Below are 16,735 nucleotides of genomic sequence, written 5' to 3' on the forward strand. Positions count from 1 at the left end.
CTGGAAGAGGCATTGCTGAACTTCCCCTTCTTCGCTCGCTCCGACCCGCACTGCAGCGCACCTGGGAGAGAGGCCATCTTTTGCCTCCTCACGCCGTCGCACCGGCATGGCGAGCCGCTCAAAGAGCTCGTTCCTCTCCGCCTCGGTCATGGGGACAGGACTATCGTCGTGGCCCCGCTCCCCTTGCCGCCGCCTCTGCGAGGTGGCCATTTCTTTTTCCGTCTCCATGCGCCGTGCCTCCTCAGCTTGTCGGTGAAGCTCCCCCTGCCTGGTCCGAAGCTGCGCCGCCTCCGCGTGCAGCCGGCCACACACCTCCGCCCTGTCATCGGCGTCACTCACGACCCTCTCGCCGTCCCCGTTAAATTTCCTCCCCGTGGGCGACACGGTACGCACTGCAAGACGTTTCCCACGCTGCTCCATCAACGCGCTTCCCTCCGCCTTCTCCCCACGAGGTCGCCCCGGCTGCCGCTGGAGTTCGTCGTCGCCACTCCAACTGTCACTGCCTTTCTGCGATTGGCGGCTTCCCGCCTGCCTCTCCCCGGTCCGCGGCAGGGACGTCCCCAAGCGCCTCGGCTGTGCTTCCACCGCCCGCTGAAAGGCGCACCGCCGCGGTGGAAGCGGCGCCTCCTCCTGCGTCAAGTGCTCCGGCGTGTCGCCCTCGTCCGCCGTCAGAATGGAGGACGGGCAGCGCGGGCACGGCGAGGTGGAGTTACCAGCAGCGGCGGCAGCAGGAGGCGGAGGAAAGGCAGTGGCGGCACTCGTGGCGCAAGGCCCCACACGCGCGGGGGGGTCGCGCGCCATTGCGGTGGCGTCCAGCATGTGGTCGAGGTCGATGGAGACGGCCCCGTCGCTTCGGAGCCGCGTCAGGCGCTGCATCATCGCCAAACCGCAGCGGTGCCGACCACACCCGCGCGCACGCAGCGAGGCGCAGCCAAGAGACCCCTCCCCAGCAATGCAAAAAAAAAAACGCTACAAGCAGCAGCAACAACAACAAAAGCGGAGAGCACTCAGGCATCTCGCATGCACGTCCCCTCGCCGCTGCCGCCGGCAACATCACCACCACTGAGAGAAAAGTGTGCGTGCGTGTGTGTATAAAAGGGGGGGGGGAAGAAACGACGGCGAAGATGTCACACGATGCCCAGGCAAAGAAAGGGCGCACGGGAAAGGAAAACACGCACGGTCAGAGGTTCGCATCATTCCACGCGTCTCTCCATGAGCGGCATCAGCGCGAGAGGTGGCAGAAACTCCAGCGATGGTGCAATTCCCACGCTCCGTGGACGCGTTGAACCTCCAGCGGTTCACTCCCGTTACACACCGCCTTGCTCAGGAGCACTTGCGTTCACGCCAAACGCCACGTCAACCCGAGCCATTCTCTCATGGCGCTGCTGCGCACGCAATTCGGACAGGCGCCGCTGTCGCCTAATCAAAAAGTACGTGAAGGTAAAAATGGACACCATCACTAGTTCGAAAAGCACAAACGGCAGACTTGTCCGCTGTGAATCCACACGATCCGCACATGTGGAAGGTGGCTTGGGAGGAGCACCACCCGCTGCCCCGTTAGACATTAGGGAAGCGGTAATGCGTGGAATCTACGAAGTGGTGAAATCAGCCTCCTGAGCCCTCTTCTTTTATTTTTTCTTATTTTGTTCGCTATTCTTCGACTGCTCCTCACAGGAGAGGGAAGATGTCCGTCCCGCTGCGGCAAGGGCCCTACGCCAAAGTAGACGCCCTCGCCTCCAACACCACGCCATGTGCGGTCGTGCGAGGCGAACGCCCCCCCACACACACGAAGCAAAAGAAGCAAAAAAGGAAACAGAAGAAGGCGGCGGCAAAGTAAGGCGGCAAAGCGCGAGGGTCGGCGATATACCAGCGTGCACGTGGTGTGGGTATGGTAAGGATAGAAGGGGACGTGGAGGAGGAGGAAGCAGCCGCAGGCACAACACGTACACACCGAACACGCGCGAGAGCGAGAAAAGTGGTGGGGAAAAAGAAGAGCAATAAACGGCAAACATTCGGCCGCGCATTATCCCCCCCCCCTCCCCTCCTCCTTACAATACCAAGGGCAAAGGGAGGAGGCGTTAAACGTCTCCTTCGGCTCCTGCCGAAAACACTGTTCACACCTTGGATTATGCTCGCCCCTTTTCCTTTTCTTTCTCCTTTTTTTTCCGTTTTGGTTCCCTGGGAGAATTATTACTACTCACCTCGCTGCTGCTGCTGCTACCGCCGCCATCCACCCGATTACTCTCGCACGAAAACAAATGGAGGTGACCTGCTTGAAAGAAGTGGGTGTCCAGAGAGCCACGCACACACACACACACACGCAGCGAGAGAGACAGGCAGGCAGACGAAGTGTGTGAGAAATCCACATCCAACAAACGGCTCACTGCGTGCACTCCAGGGACCGCTTCTCGCCCGCCAAAGGAATATCGTCGCCGTCCTCCTCGCCCAAAAAGGTCGGCGCGATCTGAAGCCGCCAAACCTCCTCCCCCGTCGGCGGCTCGCCCTCCGCGAAGGGCAACACGATGCCCTGCAACTCCCGCAGCGCCCGCTCAAACGCCTCCTTCCGCTCCAGCTCAACCAACGCGTAGCCGCGGCAAGAGCAGTTTTTGTCCAGCGGCAGTTTTACCTCGCGGACTGGGGCATACCCCTCGCCCTCGTCATTCTTGTAGGTGAGGAAGAGATCGAGGACGTGGTCAGTGGTTGTGTTGGGCGGCAGGTTTGTGAGGAACAGGACCCACCCCTCAATGCTGGGCATCGGGTCGCCTGGCTGCACCTCGGCTGGGCGCACCAGACGCTCAAAGTGCGTGCGCATCCGGCGCACCCGCCGAACGGTCGGCACCTCAGCCGCAGCGGTGTCCTCTACAATCATATCCCTGCCCCCTCTCCTTGTCGTCCGCCGCTCCTTCCTCACTCCCTTCTTTCCCACGCGGTGGACTCGCAGTCAAAGCTATTCCCCGCTGTTGCTTCTTATGTCCCTCGGCCCAGATTTTTTTTTTAGTTTTTTTTCCACCCCTCTTCTTCCCCACTTCCCTCTCCAAGAGACGTGTCCCGGTTGCTGGTAAGGAGGCAGCGCCAGCGACAACGCAAAAGAGGTGGAGGATAAGAAAGAGGAGGAAAGAGCGGGAGAGATGCGGAGCATACAAAAAAACGGAAAAACAAAAATTGAAACGACATGTCAACGCAGCGACGCAAAATCAGCGGCACGCAGGACAGGGGTACTCGCCCCCTCCCCCCTCACAGTCAGCATCGTCGTCGTCACTCACTGAAGGAAGTCACCGCAGGTCAACTATCGCCACTGCTCCTCCGGCGTGGTCGGGCAGCCAGCGCATTGGCCGAGCGCAATGCAACAGCTGTGCATACATGCATATATATACGCCCAGAGCAAAAAAAAACAACAACAAAAAAAAACAGAAGCCTTCTCGAAGACACTCACATCACAAGTCGTCTCCGTTCCATCGCAGCCCCGGCTTCGTCGTGGCGCCCCCGTAACCCGTCAAACGCGGGCCAAAGCGGTGATCGCCCTTAATGTACCCCCCACGCATGTTGCCTGTGATGACGTAACGCCCATACGCCTTGATCTCCGTCGCCACCGATTGATCAGTGTTGTACACCATTCCCGTCTTGACCGTTGCGAAGCGCTGGGAGCGGGCAAGCATACTGTCTATCATGTCTTGCAGCTCACGCGGCGTACACTTCTCCACCTTCGCCCCCAGCTCCACACGGATAGGGTACAGAATCCCCGGCCGCGCGTACGGCTCGTTTTGCCGCATAATATCGACGATGCGACAAAAAACAGGGGCCCGCAAACACCGAACACGACGCAACATCTACTTCGGTACGTGGCCCTTTTTTTTTTCTTGATGTCTTCTGTTTTTTTGTTTGCTTCTGTTTTTTTTTTGTGTGTGTATGTGCCGTCCTTCGTTTTTTTTCTCCAAGGGGGAGAGGGGGCCTTGTATATCGGCGGGCGGCTCCTCTTTGTGTGGTAGATGCAACCGGGACACAGAAGGCCGCATTCGGCGCAGCACGCACGCGTAAACACAGCCCGAAGCGCAACGTGAGGCCCCGTCGCACCCAACGCAGCCCGGTATTATTTTTTCGTTGTTGTTGTTGTTTCCCACTCGCTCCTTCGCGTGTGGACGCCCGCCCTCACTCTTGCACTTTGGGGGGTCCCTTCCGTCCGCTGACGCCCCAGGCGAGCCGTGGTGCGGGGTGGCGGCCTCGCATGCCACGCCGCTTCTCCGCGCGAAGCCGCTCAAGCCTTCGCAGCGGCACAATGACACTGGCGTAGCAGGTGTCCATGCGCGAGCGCGCCCCCTCGCCCGCCGCCGCAGCTTCCCGCCTCAGCACGTCCTCCGCCGACCACACGGTTTTCAGAAGCGGAAACGCACGGGACACGCGCTCACGAACTTGCAGGGGCGCCAAGGGCCGCAGCGGATCACCGCCAACGCCTCCAGAAGCGTGACTTGGCGTCCCATGCAAGCCCAAGAAAACGGTGTCCTCCAGTTTCGCCAGCAACGCCTCCTGGTTGTGGCAGGGACGGCGAAGAGAAAGAGCACATGACCCCGGCGAATGCGTCCATGCGCCGCCCATCTCTACCGGGGACCTTGGAATCAACGGTGCCTCGTGGCGAAAGAGCGGCACTCCGCTCGTCGCCTTCGCCTCCGCGTGCACGGGGGGAAGGGTGTTCGCCACTCGACACAAATGCCGCATCTCCGCCAGGTTTACCGCCTGCGTCCCTGGTTTGGGCGAAGACAAGGGCTGGAGCACTTTGAGCAACGACCGCGCTGCGCCGGCGCAGCTCCGTGTTCGGTCGGACGCACAGAGCCTCAGCAGGAAGGACACCTTCCCAGTGAAACGGTCCAAGCCAAACTCCGCCGCATCGTCGTGGCGGCGAAGAATGTCTGCCAGCGGGATTGACAGCAACGCCTCGGGCCATTCACCCTGTGCGAGTAAACTCTGTAAACATGCCAATTGAAAACACAAAGGATCCTGTTGCGGCGGGGGCGTCTGCTGCATCCGGGTCATTGCATCGTTGTACCACTCCAGAGCATCACACCACGGAGCGCCCGTGAACGCGCCCGTGCATTGACGTTCCCGCAATGTGAAGTTAAGCAGGCAAGAGGAATACGACTGGGAGCTCAAAGAAAGCCCGGACGCCCGAGCAAAGGCAACGACGCGTAGCGTCAACGCGCACCTTGCCTCACGAGGCAGAGGGCTGCTTCCGATGCAACGCAGCAGGCGGGCGGTGGAGAGATCAGCGGGGATGTGTGGACGACGATGAGACGCCCCCACAGGGTTGTGCTTGTTGGCGTCCTCCACGAAGTCGACGGCCTGCCTGTAGTGCCGCACGGCCTCCTCCCACAGCGTGCATCCGTGCCGCAGAGAAGAGAGGCAACGAATAATCGCGATGTGGGCCTCGGTGTCCAGCGTGTGCAGGGGCGGCCGCAGTCGGAGCAGATGCGTCATTATTTGGTGCCCGGTGCGACCGTCCACGTCGTGCAAAATTAGCCCCACAGCGTTGCACATGCGGGAAAAAGTGCGACTGTCTGGGAGGAGGTGCGGCGAGGCCGCCGCGGCCCCCGCCAGCAGCCCCTCGAGGAGAGAGGCAAACTTCACCACGCGGTCCTTGACGGCATCGTTCGCCTCGTACTCCTGCCCTGCAAGCGCCGACGCAAGGAGCGTCAACGCCCGCCTTTGAAGGCGCCGCGTTGGCACTATGCTGTAATCCCACCTCGGGGCGATCGCCTCGACAAGCGCACGGCAAAGCTCGAGCAGACGGCGCACCGCATCCCCCCCGCAATCGCGGTGGATGCGCTGGAGCTCATGGAGCGAGCCGGTGGCGAGCGGCAGCAGCCCCTCCCAGAGCGCCTCACTGAAAAATCGCGGCAGCGGCCGGCGCATACGCGCAGGAATTCCCTGCAGCTGCGCAACGGCACCGTAACCAAGCAGCTCAGTGAGCGTCAGCGTGAATCCGGCGTCGTGCGTGGGTGACGGGCCCAGCGCAAGCCCCGCGCCCCTGCCACGTCTTGCCACGTCGGCTAATAACCTCACCGCCGCGGCACGCCCCTGCAGGGAAGGCAACGGCGGCGCGATAACGCCGCCACCGCCCGCGGCGTGCGGAACGGTGCGGCCGGCGCCCAGCATCGACACCGCGTGCTGCAAGGCGCACGCGGAGTGAAGCTCCCACAACAAGAAAGAGACATTCGACAGGACTCGGCGGCCGCCCTCAGTGTGAGAGTGATGCTCCGCAAAAAGGGCCGCCTGCGTCGAGGGCAACGATAGAACGGCGCCCACGAGAGCCACCGCCAATGCGTCTGGTAGCTGCCGAAGTGAGGGGAGCAATGAGGCGTCCCCTTGGCCCCGAGCCCCCGCCAGATGCTTCACAAGTTCTATCAACTCCGGCAGCAGCGTGTCATCCTGCGCGGCGGTAACGTCGGCGACCAAAAGAAACACGACCAACTCCAGCGCCCGCGCAACGTACACTTCCGCATCCGGCGCGGCACGCCCGCCCCTGACCCACCGCCGCAGTGAAACGAATAGGCGAGTTGCATGCTGGTCTGGCGCACCAATCAAGGCGCGAAGCTGACGTGATAGGGCTCCTGGCAGCACATCGGCCATCCATGCCGAGCCAACGTCCTGCTTCGCCTTTGCCTCCTTCGCGGCCCCATCGCGCTTCAAGAGGATGCTGTCGGCAATGGCGTGTTGCCGCAGCACTGCAAGAACCGCCTCGCGTCGCGCCCCCCAAACCTCGAGGACAGTGCGCTCCCAGCAGGATGCGGTGACCGCCGTTTCATGCCCGCGGGCAACCGTCTCACATCTCACTGTTGATTTTGTTTCGGCCGCAGCTTCTCTCACTACTGGTGGAGCGCCTGAGTGAACACGCCACCCCGCCGACGCGCCACTGCTGTCCCCCGCAGTAAAGCCCTCCTTTCGAGGTCTCAGACAGGGTCCACACGACTGAGTGTCCCGCGCACTCATCCGGTGCAAGTCCCACGCCTGCCGGAACTGCTGCGCCTGCTCTACGCTACGCTGCTCCAGTTCTAACGCCACTGCCAGCCGCTCCCGCAACTCCCCCTGTAGACGGCATTTCAAGTCCAGCAGCTGCGCCTCGGTGCGCATGTGCAGAGCAGGGCCTGGAGCCCCCGCCGTGGCGGAAGCTGCAGCCGCATCGGTCACCTCTAACAGCCGCTGGAGAGGGACGAGGCACGGCAGCATCTTCGCTCGTGTTTCCTTCAAAAGGGCATCGCAGCGTTGCAAGATCGTCAGTGGAAAGGAATTGGCAGACACTACCGCCGAAACGACGGCCTCTGTCAGAACAAAGGACACGATCCCCTCATCGTTGAGAAGCTGCTCGAAGGAGGCAAGTGCCTGCGCCCACGCATGCGGGAGTTCCGCAGAGGCGGCCATGGCACAGCAGAGCGGGCAAAAATGGTTCAACATCGCCGACACGACGGCGACGGCGCACAGCAACCGTCGGATACAATCGGCGTTTGTTGGGTCACCGTGACCGCGGAGTGTGGCTGCCAGGGCCGACGCCGCATCCACGACGCGCGCGGTGTCACCACCGCCCAAGACGAAACTCACGTGGCAACTGCCGCCACTCGCCACATCCGCCCAGCCGCGGCAGCCGTCCACCTCCTCTTTGAGAATGGCCGCCAGTGTCTCCTTCACCACTGTCGCGGCGTTGGCGGCGCAACCAGCTGCATGCCACTTCTCCAGCGAAAACAAAACCTTGGCGCGCCTCCGCAGTTCGCCCCGCTGGAGCGCGTCCAGCCCCAATTGCCGGGCCTCTGTTGTGATGGCTTTGTAACGCAGTGCGGTGGCCCACCAGGACGCCTCTTCGTGACGGGGATGGCTGTGGCATTCCCCAGGCGCGGGAGGCCGCGGTGATGAGGAGGGGGACCGCAATGCATTTGCCGACTGAACAGGAGAGACGGTGGCTCTTCCCACGTTGGCGGCGGCCTGCTCCACGCAGGGGCGCCCCGACAGCGCCGCCGCCGCACGCACGACCGGCAGAAAGAGTGTCCCGCCATTTCCAGTTGGCATTCAACTTGCGAGGACACCGCCGCCGCGCATGCTGCAGAGGCACACCAGAGGCCCGTGCGCACCCGCTGCAGAAGAAAACAAAAACAAAAACAAAAAATAAAAATAAAAAAACGCGGGAACAGCTGTATGCTACAGCGGCCAACCCCTGCCCAGCTCCTTCCCGCCCCTCCTTTCTTTGCGCTACAGCCTACGTGGACCACGACGAGCACACAGGCGCGGGAGACAAGAAGAGAGAGAGAGAGGGACAGAAAAGAAAAATAAAAACAACAAATAAAACATACAGCGCTGCGTATTGCAGATAGAGCCCGTAGCTGCAGTTCCCTGCAACTGTTGGGCGGCGTGCGCCAGGCATCCCAGAAGCCTGCGAGAAAGTGCTGGGAAAGGGGGGGGGATATAAACACACAGTCACAACTAAGGAAAAAAACAAACAAACAAACAATCACAAGCACAGAAAGAAACAAAAACAACAACAACAACAACAGCACACACACACACACGCACAGCTCTGGTGCTACTGCACCCATCATGATTGCTCTCGTTATACTTTTAACATTTAAGACTGTTTATTCCTTTTTTTTCTTTTTTTTCTTGTTTCTTTTTCCGATTCCCTTCTTTTCTTGTGTTTTTTTCTTCTTCTTGTTAATCTTTCACCCTCCCCTCCTCCTCCTCCTCCTCCTCTTGTGCGCCCATGTGCGCCACTCTCACCACACCTCCGGGTTTTGCCCGAATTTGCCGGAAATTAGGTAACAAACAAAGCTAAGAGAAAAGGAAAGGATTGAGGGGGGGAAACGCACGTGACCTCCACGCACAAACACGCGGCAGAAGGTAGGAGTGCGAGAAACTACCGTGAGTCACACTCCTGCTTCACACGCTTCCTCCACCCACCCACACATACACACACAGACCCCGCGACGCGTAACCGTAAGGACAAGCAACTGTCCTGCAAACGTGCCTGCCGTGCATGCTCGTTTCTTCATGTGACAGTGAAGAAGCACGGCGGTCTGTGATTCACCTCAAGCCGCTGCAGAGAATCGACAAGAAGCAAAACCTGCGGGGAGCGAGCGAAGGAAGAAGGGAGTGAGGTCAACAAAAAAAAAAGCGGGCGGAAACCATAATAGATCAAGATAAATAAGGAGCACGAAGTAAGTGGGTGTCAGAATCTCACAATAACTCTACGCAGAAGCAGCGGCACCCTCCTCCCCAAGAAGTGGAATTAGTTGCTCCTCAATTTGCTCCACTGAGGCACCAGGCGAAAACCGCACCACGGGGACACCGTTCTTGTCAATGAGGAACGACGTGAAGTTCCACTTGATGGCCTGCACACCAGCAGCTCCGGTAAGGCAGCGCTTCAAATAGCTATACAGCGGATGGGCCTTATCGCCATTCACGTCAATCTTCGCCATGATGGGGAACTCCGCCTTGAATTGTGTGCAGGCAAACTCCTTCACCTCCTGCGCCGTCCCCGGCTCCTGGCCGGCGAACTGATTGCACGGAAAAGCCAGCACCGTGAAGCCCTGGCCCTTGTACTTGTTGTAGAGCGCCGTCGCCGTCTCGTAGCCAGACTTCGTGTAGCCGCACTTACTCGCGACGTTGTAGATCAGCAGCGGGTGCCCCTTGTGCTGCGCGAGGTCGTACAACTGATGCTCAGCGTCTAGTATCTGGAAGTCGTAGATGCTAGAGTGAGCGGTGGCTGTCTCTTCTGACGTCATTGTCCGCACACACGCACTCACGTTTGTCTCACTGCCGCCGTACTCCTCCTGTATTTCCGCCGCTGCCTTGCTTACTATGTACTTCCGTGATTCCCCTTTTTATTACGAGTGCCTTCCCGCCTCGCCCCTTCTTATTTACAAATGCTCGCTACTTTCCCTTCACACTCCTCGGTGGCTGTCTCCCGCCGCAGACAACAATCCTCCGATAAGAAGAAAAGCAAATACAGCACACCAACGTCAACGTCAACGCCATGAAACATTTGTGTGTCACGGAATATCAAATGCAGGAGGAAAAGTGTGGGGAGTGCCACCTCCTTCTGCCGACCCACAGAACCCACTTGTTACCGCTTCATCACATTTCCCCGCTACCCACACACACACACACACACAGAAGTGTCATAAACAAAAAAAAGACAAAAAATTGTCAAACAAGGCTCCTGTACTACACCCATCGCCTGACGGCAGAGGCATTCACCTCGCTCAGACCTTGGAATCACGAAGCAGTGGCAAAAGCTCCTTCTCAATTTGCTCCACTGAGGCACCAGGCGAAAACCGCACCACGGGGACACCGTTCTTGTCAATGAGGAACGACGTGAAGTTCCACTTGATGGCTTTGCTGCCAAAAATGCCGGGCTTCGTCTCCTTCAAGAACTCATACAGCGGGTGGGCATTGCCGCCATTCACGTCAATCTTCGCCATGATGGGGAACTCCGCCTTGAAGCGTGTGCAGGCAAACTCCTTCACCTCCTGCGCCGTCCCCGGCTCCTGGCCGGCGAACTGATTGCACGGAAACGCCAGCACCGTGAGGCCCTGGCCCTTGTACTTGTTGTAGAGCGTCGTCGCCGTCTCGTAGCCACCCTTCGTGTAGCCGCACTTACTCGCGACGTTGTAGATCAGCAGCGGGTGCCCCTTGTGCTGCGCGAGGTCGTAGGGCTTTCCATCGGCCCCATTCACCTGAAAGTCGTAGATGGTTTTCATACCCACTGCCCTGAGCAATCGACTGGCACGGATCATGTTTTTACTTCCTGCACGATTAAAGGAAAAAGCTGAGAAATGCAAAAACAAGGACGAAGCAGACGCGTTTCTCTCCCCTCGCGGAAAACAGTAACCAACCACGCAGGGAGTCAGCAATAAAGCAAGAGAAGTTCGCCCGCAGCCAATCCCCACGGCCGGTGCCACGAACGCAATATTTACGTGCGTTCACTCATCAATAGGAAAAAAAAATTAAAAAAAGTTCCACACAAATTTCTCCTGATGGACATACAGAGCCATTAGGAACAGCCACCCCTTTTTGGCAGTACCATCTGTCCAAGAGCATTATCTCCTATACCCAAGAGTAACAATCACACCCAACAAGAAGGAGAACAAGAAAAAGCCACACTGTCCCTGCTTACGTAGTGACACCTCAGCTGCTAGCTTCAAGCAGTGGCAAAAGCTCCTCCTCAATTTCCTCCACTGGGGCTCCAGGCGAAAACCGCACCACGGGGACACCGTTCTTGTCAATGAGGAACGACGTGAAGTTCCACTTGATGGCTTTGCTGCCAAGGACACCGGGCTTCGTCTCCTTCAAGAACTCATACAGCGGGTGGGCATCGCCGCCATTCACGTCAATCTTCGCCATGATGGGGAACTCCGCCTTGAAGCGTGTGCAGGCAAACTCCTTCACCTCCTGCGCCGTCCCCGGCTCCTGCCAGGCGAACTGATTGCACGGAAACGCCAGCACCGTGAAGCCCTGGTCCTTGTACTTGTTGTAGAGCGCCGTCGCCGTCTCGTAGCCAGACTTCGTGTAGCCGCACTTACTCGCGACGTTGTAGATCAGCAGCGGGTGCCCCTTGTGCTGCGCGAGGTCGTAGGGCTTTCCATCGGCCCCATTCACCTGAAAGTCGTAGATGCTCGTCATTGCCGCAAGTTATTAATGTGTGCTGCTGCGCGATAAAACAGCGGAGAAACCTACAGGAAAGGAGAGTGGAGAGATTTTGTCGAAAAAGGAAAAAAAACAAAGGCGTGTACACTATGGGCTGTATACTAACAGCAGTCTCGTTTCCATGGCAAAGTGACGCAGAACTCTTACACGTACCGCTGCAAAACGGTCGGAATCGTGTCCCGTCGCGCCCCAATTCATTGATGCGCGCAGTGGGAACTGGATCGCATCCAACTGCCGGCATCGGCCCAGGCGAGAGAGAGGACTGGCTCGTGCCGAGGCCGCATGACGTCCTACCTTTAAAAAGTCATGGAATAGCGACTGAAAGCCTCCGATCGCCCTGCGATTTCGCACAGAATCCAGCGAAGTACTTGCAGCGCACAGTGGCCCAGTGTAAGGGCAGCGTGCAACACCACGTTGTGAAGACTATCCTGGAGCAAACAAAGAAGCACAAAAGAAAAATGGAAACACAAGTAAAGAGAACCTATTCCAATAGCAGCGGCTGTGGAAGCTGCCTCTGCGCTCCGGGACTGTTGCGATAGTTTCCAGTTCCTTATAGCCACATGAGCAGTTCGGTCCCTTCAGTTTCGCTGCTCACACTGTCGTCCACTGGGGAGATGTTGCGAGAGAGACAAAAGCTGAGTAGAAATGCCTCAGGCACAACGCATTACGTGTCTAGACACGTTTATTTAACAAAAATAAAGAAGTTTTTTTTTTAAAGTACATAAAAAAAGAGGAAAAATACAACAAGAAGAAAAAAAGAGACAAGAAAGCGCATATGTCTTATAGAAGAGGGTAGGCCAGCTTTACGCTCTTCGGCCAAACACTGCACTGGACCTCCCCGATGTGTTTCTTCTGCAGAAGCAGCATCACCAGGCGGCTCTGACCAATACCACCCCCAATGGTCTGCGGGAACTCACCGGCCAGCAACCGCTTGTGCCAATCGTACTGCAGACGATCCTCATTTGACAAGAGGGAGAGCTGACGTTTAAGCGTTTCCGCGTCCACGCGAATCCCCATGCTGCTCAGCTCCAGCACGTCATCAAGCACGGGGTTGTACGCAAGGATGTCGCCATTCAGCCCCGCCAGCGACTCCAGGGAATTCATCGTCGGGTGGCCGGTGGTGTAGCCACCGTCGCTCACAGAAACAGGGGAAGACCAGTCGTCGTAGTCCGGCGCACGCATATCGTGGCGATCACCGCTGCTTAGTTTGCCCCCAATGCCAATAAGGAAGACAGCGCCGTGCTGTTTCACAATGGCGCGCTCACGCTCCTTCGAGGTCATGTCCGGGTACATCTTCAGCAGCTGCTCCGCGTGAATAAACTGAATGCTGGCCGGAAGAATCGGAGCCACGTTGAACTTGGCGCAGGCGAGCTCTTGCACCTGGAGCATCGCCGCGTACACGCGCTGAACGATGCTCCTTAAAAATGTCAAGTTACGCTCCTGCGGCGGCATCACCAATTCCCAGTCCCACTGATCGACAAAGACAGAGTGCACATTGTCTAGGTCGTCTTCCACGCGAAGGGCCTTCATGTGGACATAAATCCCTTGACCAACGGGAAACTTGTGCTCCCCTAGTGTCTGCCGCTTCCACTTTGCAAGGGAGTGGACCACCTCAAACTCGGCGTCTGGAATATTTTTTATATGCACCTGCACAGCCTTCTCATGGCCGGAGAGGTTGTCCTGCGTCCCATCGCCGACCCGCGAGAGAAGTGGGGCTTGGACCTCCACAAGGTTGAGCTCACTGGCGAGAGCATTGCTGAAGGCCTGCTTCACCGTCGCAATCTGCGATTGCAGTTGAATAAAGGCCGCAGGATCCTCCGATGACATGACGTCTTTGTTAGTGTTAGCCTTTGGTGTTCGTGTTGTTATTCTTGCCTCGTCTCGCGTTATTCGTTGCGTTGGCTCTGGAGGGCTGGGGGACGCCCTTCTTCTCTCGCTTTATGCTCCGCTTAGCTCACTGGTGGCTTGCTTTAGCCTATCAAGTAGTATATATATAAAAAAAAAGTGGTGCGCACGGCAACTTCCCAAAGAACACAAGCAGAAAACAAAAGCAAACAAAACACAAAAACAAAAAAAAGAGACGAGCAAAACAAAAACGGAGCAGAAAAGAAAAATATTAATAACAACAACATAAAATGGAGCAGAAGATAAATAAAAACACATTGACACGGCCAGCTGAGACGGCGAGGCGCATGCAACAGCCGCCCCGCGCCCACAACCGCGCTGGACGAAAACAAGGCAAAAATACGAAGAAAAGACGAGGAAAATTAAAAGGAATTGGGGGCAGAGATAAGTAAGACGGTTGGGAATAAAAAAAAAAGGAAGGAAAAAAAAGTCAACTCCTGCATACCTCCTTTGCACCCTTCACCTCAACTTTTTTGTCTTTTTCCCATTCTTCCCCACTTCTGTGCTGGTGTTCCTGCCGCTCTTGCGTGTATGTGTGTGTGTTTGTTGTTGCTTTGTTTTTTTTTTGTTTCTGCTTTGTTTTGTGTTGCCCGCCTTGGGTGCGGCGTTATTTGTTCGCCTTTACGGCCCCTCAAATGGCGTCCGGGGCGGCTCCACCACGCACCGAAGTGCGCTCAATCTCATTAGCCGTGTTGATCACCTGCTGCGCGAAACGGAGGGCCTCGCTCAGCGGCGCCAAGTTCTCCTCTGTGCTGCAGCTGGGGCGCAGCTTCCAGTGCACCGTGCTGCTGCGGGCGCGAAAGAACGTCAGGCGTGAGGCGGGGGCCAAAGTTTTTGGCTTGGGCACGTGCGGCGTGGCGGGGCCACGTCCCCCGCGCCCGCGTGGTCTTTCGCGCGTCATTGCCGACGCCGCGGTGGCGCTGATGATTCCCTGCGCAAGACGGTTTTTGAGGGCGCGCGCGGCCGCAAAGTTCTCGATCCAGAGTGACGAGGTGCTGTCGACTGTGAGGTCCGTCCCCCGCGGCTTCACGCGTGAGGTGTGCTCCACAATGATGCTCTCCACGTTAAAGTCCTCCGACTCGGCGTCCACCTCGCAGACGTGCGAGAGGTCCATGCTTTCGTAGCCAATCGTTGAGCCGTAGTGGATGAGGTTGTGCTCCGCGAGGGACAACTTGTCGAGAATCGCCTCGGCGATGGGGGCGGCCGGGTGCTCCGTGTGCTGCTTCCAGCGGCGGTACACGTGGAACTCGAGCTCAAACGGGAACGCCACGGTTTTCTTCCGCATGACGCCACCGCCGTCCGGGCCAGCGCCGGCAGCGGTGCCGCCGTCCACGCCGACGGCGCCGAGGTTCCACATGCCCCTCGCCGCGGGAGGTGCCGGCGCGCCGGCGACGCCCGTCTCGTCCACAGAAAATACGGTCCACGTAAACGTGACGCCAGCGTTTTCCATGTCCAACAAGACAAACCGATTTTCATGCGCATCCCACATCGCGCGCGCCACAGAGCGGCTCTGTCGCTCGTTTGAGAAGAAACAAATTTTCACAAGCGAAAAAACAGCCTCTGACTGCAGTGCACCACACTCCCTATCCACGGCGCGCGAAACACACGTTGGTGCATCCTTCAGAAAATACAACTGCATAGACTCCTCGTTCATGCGTTGCACAAATTCACTAAAGGTGGCGTACTTCAGCGGTGTGCTGTAAGACCCCTCACGCGCGAGGCAGCAGTAGGCGGCACCAAGGTTGAGGTTGATCGAAACATGCTGCATACGCACGTCCTCTAAGCTCAGGAGGTGCTTAAACTCGTCGAAGAAGTACCTTTGAAGTCTGTCAAAGCGCGTGGCCGTAAGGACAGGGCTGTTCGCCATGGAAGAGGGCTGGCCCATGTGCGTTGTCGTGGAGTCCCGCAATTCCACCGTCAGTGGGAGGACGTTGTCCTCGTCCGCGTAGGCGTCCACGTCTTCGCCGCTCTGGGACGTTTCCCTCGCCTTTGCGCCACGATCTTCTTGAGGGGCGTCCTCCTTCTTTTCCTCGCCTCGCTGTTGCCGTTCCTCTTCCCAATAGTCGCGCCGAGGATCCTCTCCGCACACGTTGTGCACCGGCTCGGGGTTGTATTGGAGGCCCTCGTGGCCGTCACGACACTCCGTGTCGGAGTCGTCGTCGGAGCCCCCTTGCTTCTCCTCCTCGGCGTCGCTGTTGCCCTCCTTCGCGTCCTCCCCCTCCCCTTCGATCACCGGTCGCGGGGGCCGTGGCCTGCCAACGCTGATGTTCACCAACCGGATAAGTTTATTCTGCAGCTTAAAAGGCTTTAGTCCCTTGTGGCCAAACAGCTTCAGCGTGATGGGGCGGGCAGGGTTCTGCAGCTCGCCGACAATCACGCAGTAGCGCCGCCGCTTCTCGCCACGGAAAAGCAGCTGTCGAACGGTGTCCGCCTCATGCTCGGTTTCGCACACGCCGAAGTTCTCGCGAATATTTAGCGGGATATCACGCTTCTGTCCGCCATACTCTGCCGCAAGGTCCTCCTCCGGCACCCGGGAAACTGGAGGAGGGGTGCTCGCCGGCAGCACAGTTGTTGTGACCGACGTCAGGACGGACGCGTTGTCGTTGGCCGCCGTCGTCTTGGCGCTGCCGACGGGAGGCTGGTCCGCCCGCAGTGGCTGGTTGAACGTTCCCCGCCCCCGCCTTCGCGTGGGCGGCGCCCCTGCGCCGCCTGCCCCCACCGCCCGCTCCTGCTGCAGTGGTTGCTGCTGCTGCCCAGTGACGGACTCCATCGCTGCCCCGTCTGGCGTGCCTCTCACCCACCCCGCGTTGCTGCTGCCGTGGGAGCTGATGAAGCAAACAACACCAAATATATGTATATTTGTGTGTATTTCTCTTTGCCCTCTCCTCTGCTGTTCCTACAGAAAATCAAAGTGAGTCGCACACAAACACACACGCAGGCAGAAGCATCGAAGAGGAGAGCCGCGGACGATAAAGTCATGCGCACCGTCGTGTGGAGGCGGAAAGGCGTCCAAACAAACAAACAAAAAAAAAACGAGGTGGCGGTGCGGCGATGAGGAAGCCCAGGGTTTGGAGGGCAAAATAAAAATAAAAAGTCGTTGCCCGCCAACACCGCCACGCCGCTCCGCACAGGCAGACGAAGAAGAAACATC

At 58.2% G+C, this 16,735-nt stretch overlaps 11 protein-coding genes across 11 annotated transcripts in view, besides 13 other annotated features; 2 read left to right on the plus strand and 9 right to left on the minus strand.

Annotated features, from left to right (window-relative positions):
- Tco025E_01630 (uncharacterized protein) overlaps positions 1 to 879 on the minus strand; it is a gene marked incomplete at both ends in the record, with an annotated part of 939 nt that extends 60 nt beyond the window's left edge. Inside the window, one exon of the mRNA XM_029368567.1 lies at positions 1 to 879. This exon is cut by the window's left edge and continues 60 nt beyond it. Coding sequence (XP_029231307.1) covers positions 1 to 879 — 879 coding nt within the window.
- Positions 880 to 1,212: 333 nt separating this feature from the next.
- On the plus strand, positions 1,213 to 1,617 carry Tco025E_01631 (uncharacterized protein; the record flags this gene model as incomplete). The annotated part of the gene is made up of 1 exon (XM_029368568.1): positions 1,213 to 1,617. The coding sequence occupies one exon, from the start codon at positions 1,213 to 1,215 to the stop codon at positions 1,615 to 1,617; it is 405 nt and encodes a 134-aa protein (XP_029231308.1).
- Positions 1,618 to 2,137: 520 nt separating this feature from the next.
- Positions 2,138 to 2,171: a microsatellite.
- A 128-nt stretch (positions 2,172 to 2,299) lies between these two features.
- Positions 2,300 to 2,323: a microsatellite.
- Positions 2,324 to 2,380: 57 nt separating this feature from the next.
- On the minus strand, positions 2,381 to 2,869 carry Tco025E_01632 (RNA-binding protein 8A; the record flags this gene model as incomplete). The annotated part of the gene is made up of 1 exon (XM_029368569.1): positions 2,381 to 2,869. One exon carries the CDS (start codon positions 2,867 to 2,869, stop codon positions 2,381 to 2,383), a length of 489 nt encoding a protein of 162 aa, XP_029231309.1.
- Positions 2,870 to 3,383: 514 nt separating this feature from the next.
- Positions 3,384 to 3,408: a microsatellite.
- Positions 3,409 to 3,434: 26 nt separating this feature from the next.
- Positions 3,435 to 3,827, minus strand: Tco025E_01633 (uncharacterized protein; the record flags this gene model as incomplete). Its single annotated transcript, XM_029368570.1, has 1 exon — positions 3,435 to 3,827. One exon carries the CDS (start codon positions 3,825 to 3,827, stop codon positions 3,435 to 3,437), a length of 393 nt encoding a protein of 130 aa, XP_029231310.1.
- Positions 3,828 to 3,846: 19 nt separating this feature from the next.
- Positions 3,847 to 3,898: a microsatellite.
- Positions 3,899 to 4,146: 248 nt separating this feature from the next.
- Positions 4,147 to 8,046, minus strand: Tco025E_01634 (uncharacterized protein; the record flags this gene model as incomplete). Its single annotated transcript, XM_029368571.1, has 1 exon — positions 4,147 to 8,046. The coding sequence occupies one exon, from the start codon at positions 8,044 to 8,046 to the stop codon at positions 4,147 to 4,149; it is 3,900 nt and encodes a 1,299-aa protein (XP_029231311.1).
- A 71-nt stretch (positions 8,047 to 8,117) lies between these two features.
- Positions 8,118 to 8,157: a sequence feature (A-rich).
- Positions 8,158 to 8,265: 108 nt separating this feature from the next.
- Positions 8,266 to 8,322: a sequence feature (GA-rich).
- Positions 8,323 to 8,441: 119 nt separating this feature from the next.
- Positions 8,442 to 8,542: a sequence feature (A-rich).
- Positions 8,543 to 8,697: 155 nt separating this feature from the next.
- Positions 8,698 to 8,724: a microsatellite.
- Positions 8,725 to 8,924: 200 nt separating this feature from the next.
- Positions 8,925 to 8,951: a microsatellite.
- A 267-nt stretch (positions 8,952 to 9,218) lies between these two features.
- Tco025E_01635 (glutathione peroxidase-like protein) lies at positions 9,219 to 9,755 on the minus strand (the record flags this gene model as incomplete). Its single annotated transcript, XM_029368572.1, has 1 exon — positions 9,219 to 9,755. One exon carries the CDS (start codon positions 9,753 to 9,755, stop codon positions 9,219 to 9,221), a length of 537 nt encoding a protein of 178 aa, XP_029231312.1.
- Positions 9,756 to 10,122: 367 nt separating this feature from the next.
- Positions 10,123 to 10,145: a microsatellite.
- Positions 10,146 to 10,235: 90 nt separating this feature from the next.
- Tco025E_01636 (trypanothione/tryparedoxin dependent peroxidase 2) lies at positions 10,236 to 10,769 on the minus strand (the record flags this gene model as incomplete). The annotated part of the gene is made up of 1 exon (XM_029368573.1): positions 10,236 to 10,769. One exon carries the CDS (start codon positions 10,767 to 10,769, stop codon positions 10,236 to 10,238), a length of 534 nt encoding a protein of 177 aa, XP_029231313.1.
- A 391-nt stretch (positions 10,770 to 11,160) lies between these two features.
- Positions 11,161 to 11,655, minus strand: Tco025E_01637 (glutathione peroxidase-type tryparedoxin peroxidase; the record flags this gene model as incomplete). Its single annotated transcript, XM_029368574.1, has 1 exon — positions 11,161 to 11,655. The coding sequence occupies one exon, from the start codon at positions 11,653 to 11,655 to the stop codon at positions 11,161 to 11,163; it is 495 nt and encodes a 164-aa protein (XP_029231314.1).
- A 113-nt stretch (positions 11,656 to 11,768) lies between these two features.
- Tco025E_01638 (uncharacterized protein) lies at positions 11,769 to 12,218 on the plus strand (the record flags this gene model as incomplete). Its single annotated transcript, XM_029368575.1, has 1 exon — positions 11,769 to 12,218. One exon carries the CDS (start codon positions 11,769 to 11,771, stop codon positions 12,216 to 12,218), a length of 450 nt encoding a protein of 149 aa, XP_029231315.1.
- Positions 12,219 to 12,459: 241 nt separating this feature from the next.
- Tco025E_01639 (asparagine synthetase A) lies at positions 12,460 to 13,506 on the minus strand (the record flags this gene model as incomplete). The annotated part of the gene is made up of 1 exon (XM_029368576.1): positions 12,460 to 13,506. One exon carries the CDS (start codon positions 13,504 to 13,506, stop codon positions 12,460 to 12,462), a length of 1,047 nt encoding a protein of 348 aa, XP_029231316.1.
- A 199-nt stretch (positions 13,507 to 13,705) lies between these two features.
- Positions 13,706 to 13,815: a sequence feature (A-rich).
- A 297-nt stretch (positions 13,816 to 14,112) lies between these two features.
- Positions 14,113 to 14,172: a microsatellite.
- A 43-nt stretch (positions 14,173 to 14,215) lies between these two features.
- On the minus strand, positions 14,216 to 16,354 carry Tco025E_01640 (uncharacterized protein; the record flags this gene model as incomplete). The annotated part of the gene is made up of 1 exon (XM_029368577.1): positions 14,216 to 16,354. One exon carries the CDS (start codon positions 16,352 to 16,354, stop codon positions 14,216 to 14,218), a length of 2,139 nt encoding a protein of 712 aa, XP_029231317.1.
- Positions 16,355 to 16,594: 240 nt separating this feature from the next.
- Positions 16,595 to 16,618: a microsatellite.
- The last annotated feature ends 117 nt before the right edge of the window (positions 16,619 to 16,735 follow it).

The sequence above is a fragment of the Trypanosoma conorhini genome, assembly GCF_003719485.1.
Source record: "Trypanosoma conorhini strain 025E chromosome Unknown Tco_14.4_contig_00056, whole genome shotgun sequence".
Lineage (NCBI taxonomy): Eukaryota > Euglenozoa > Kinetoplastea > Trypanosomatida > Trypanosomatidae > Trypanosoma > Trypanosoma conorhini.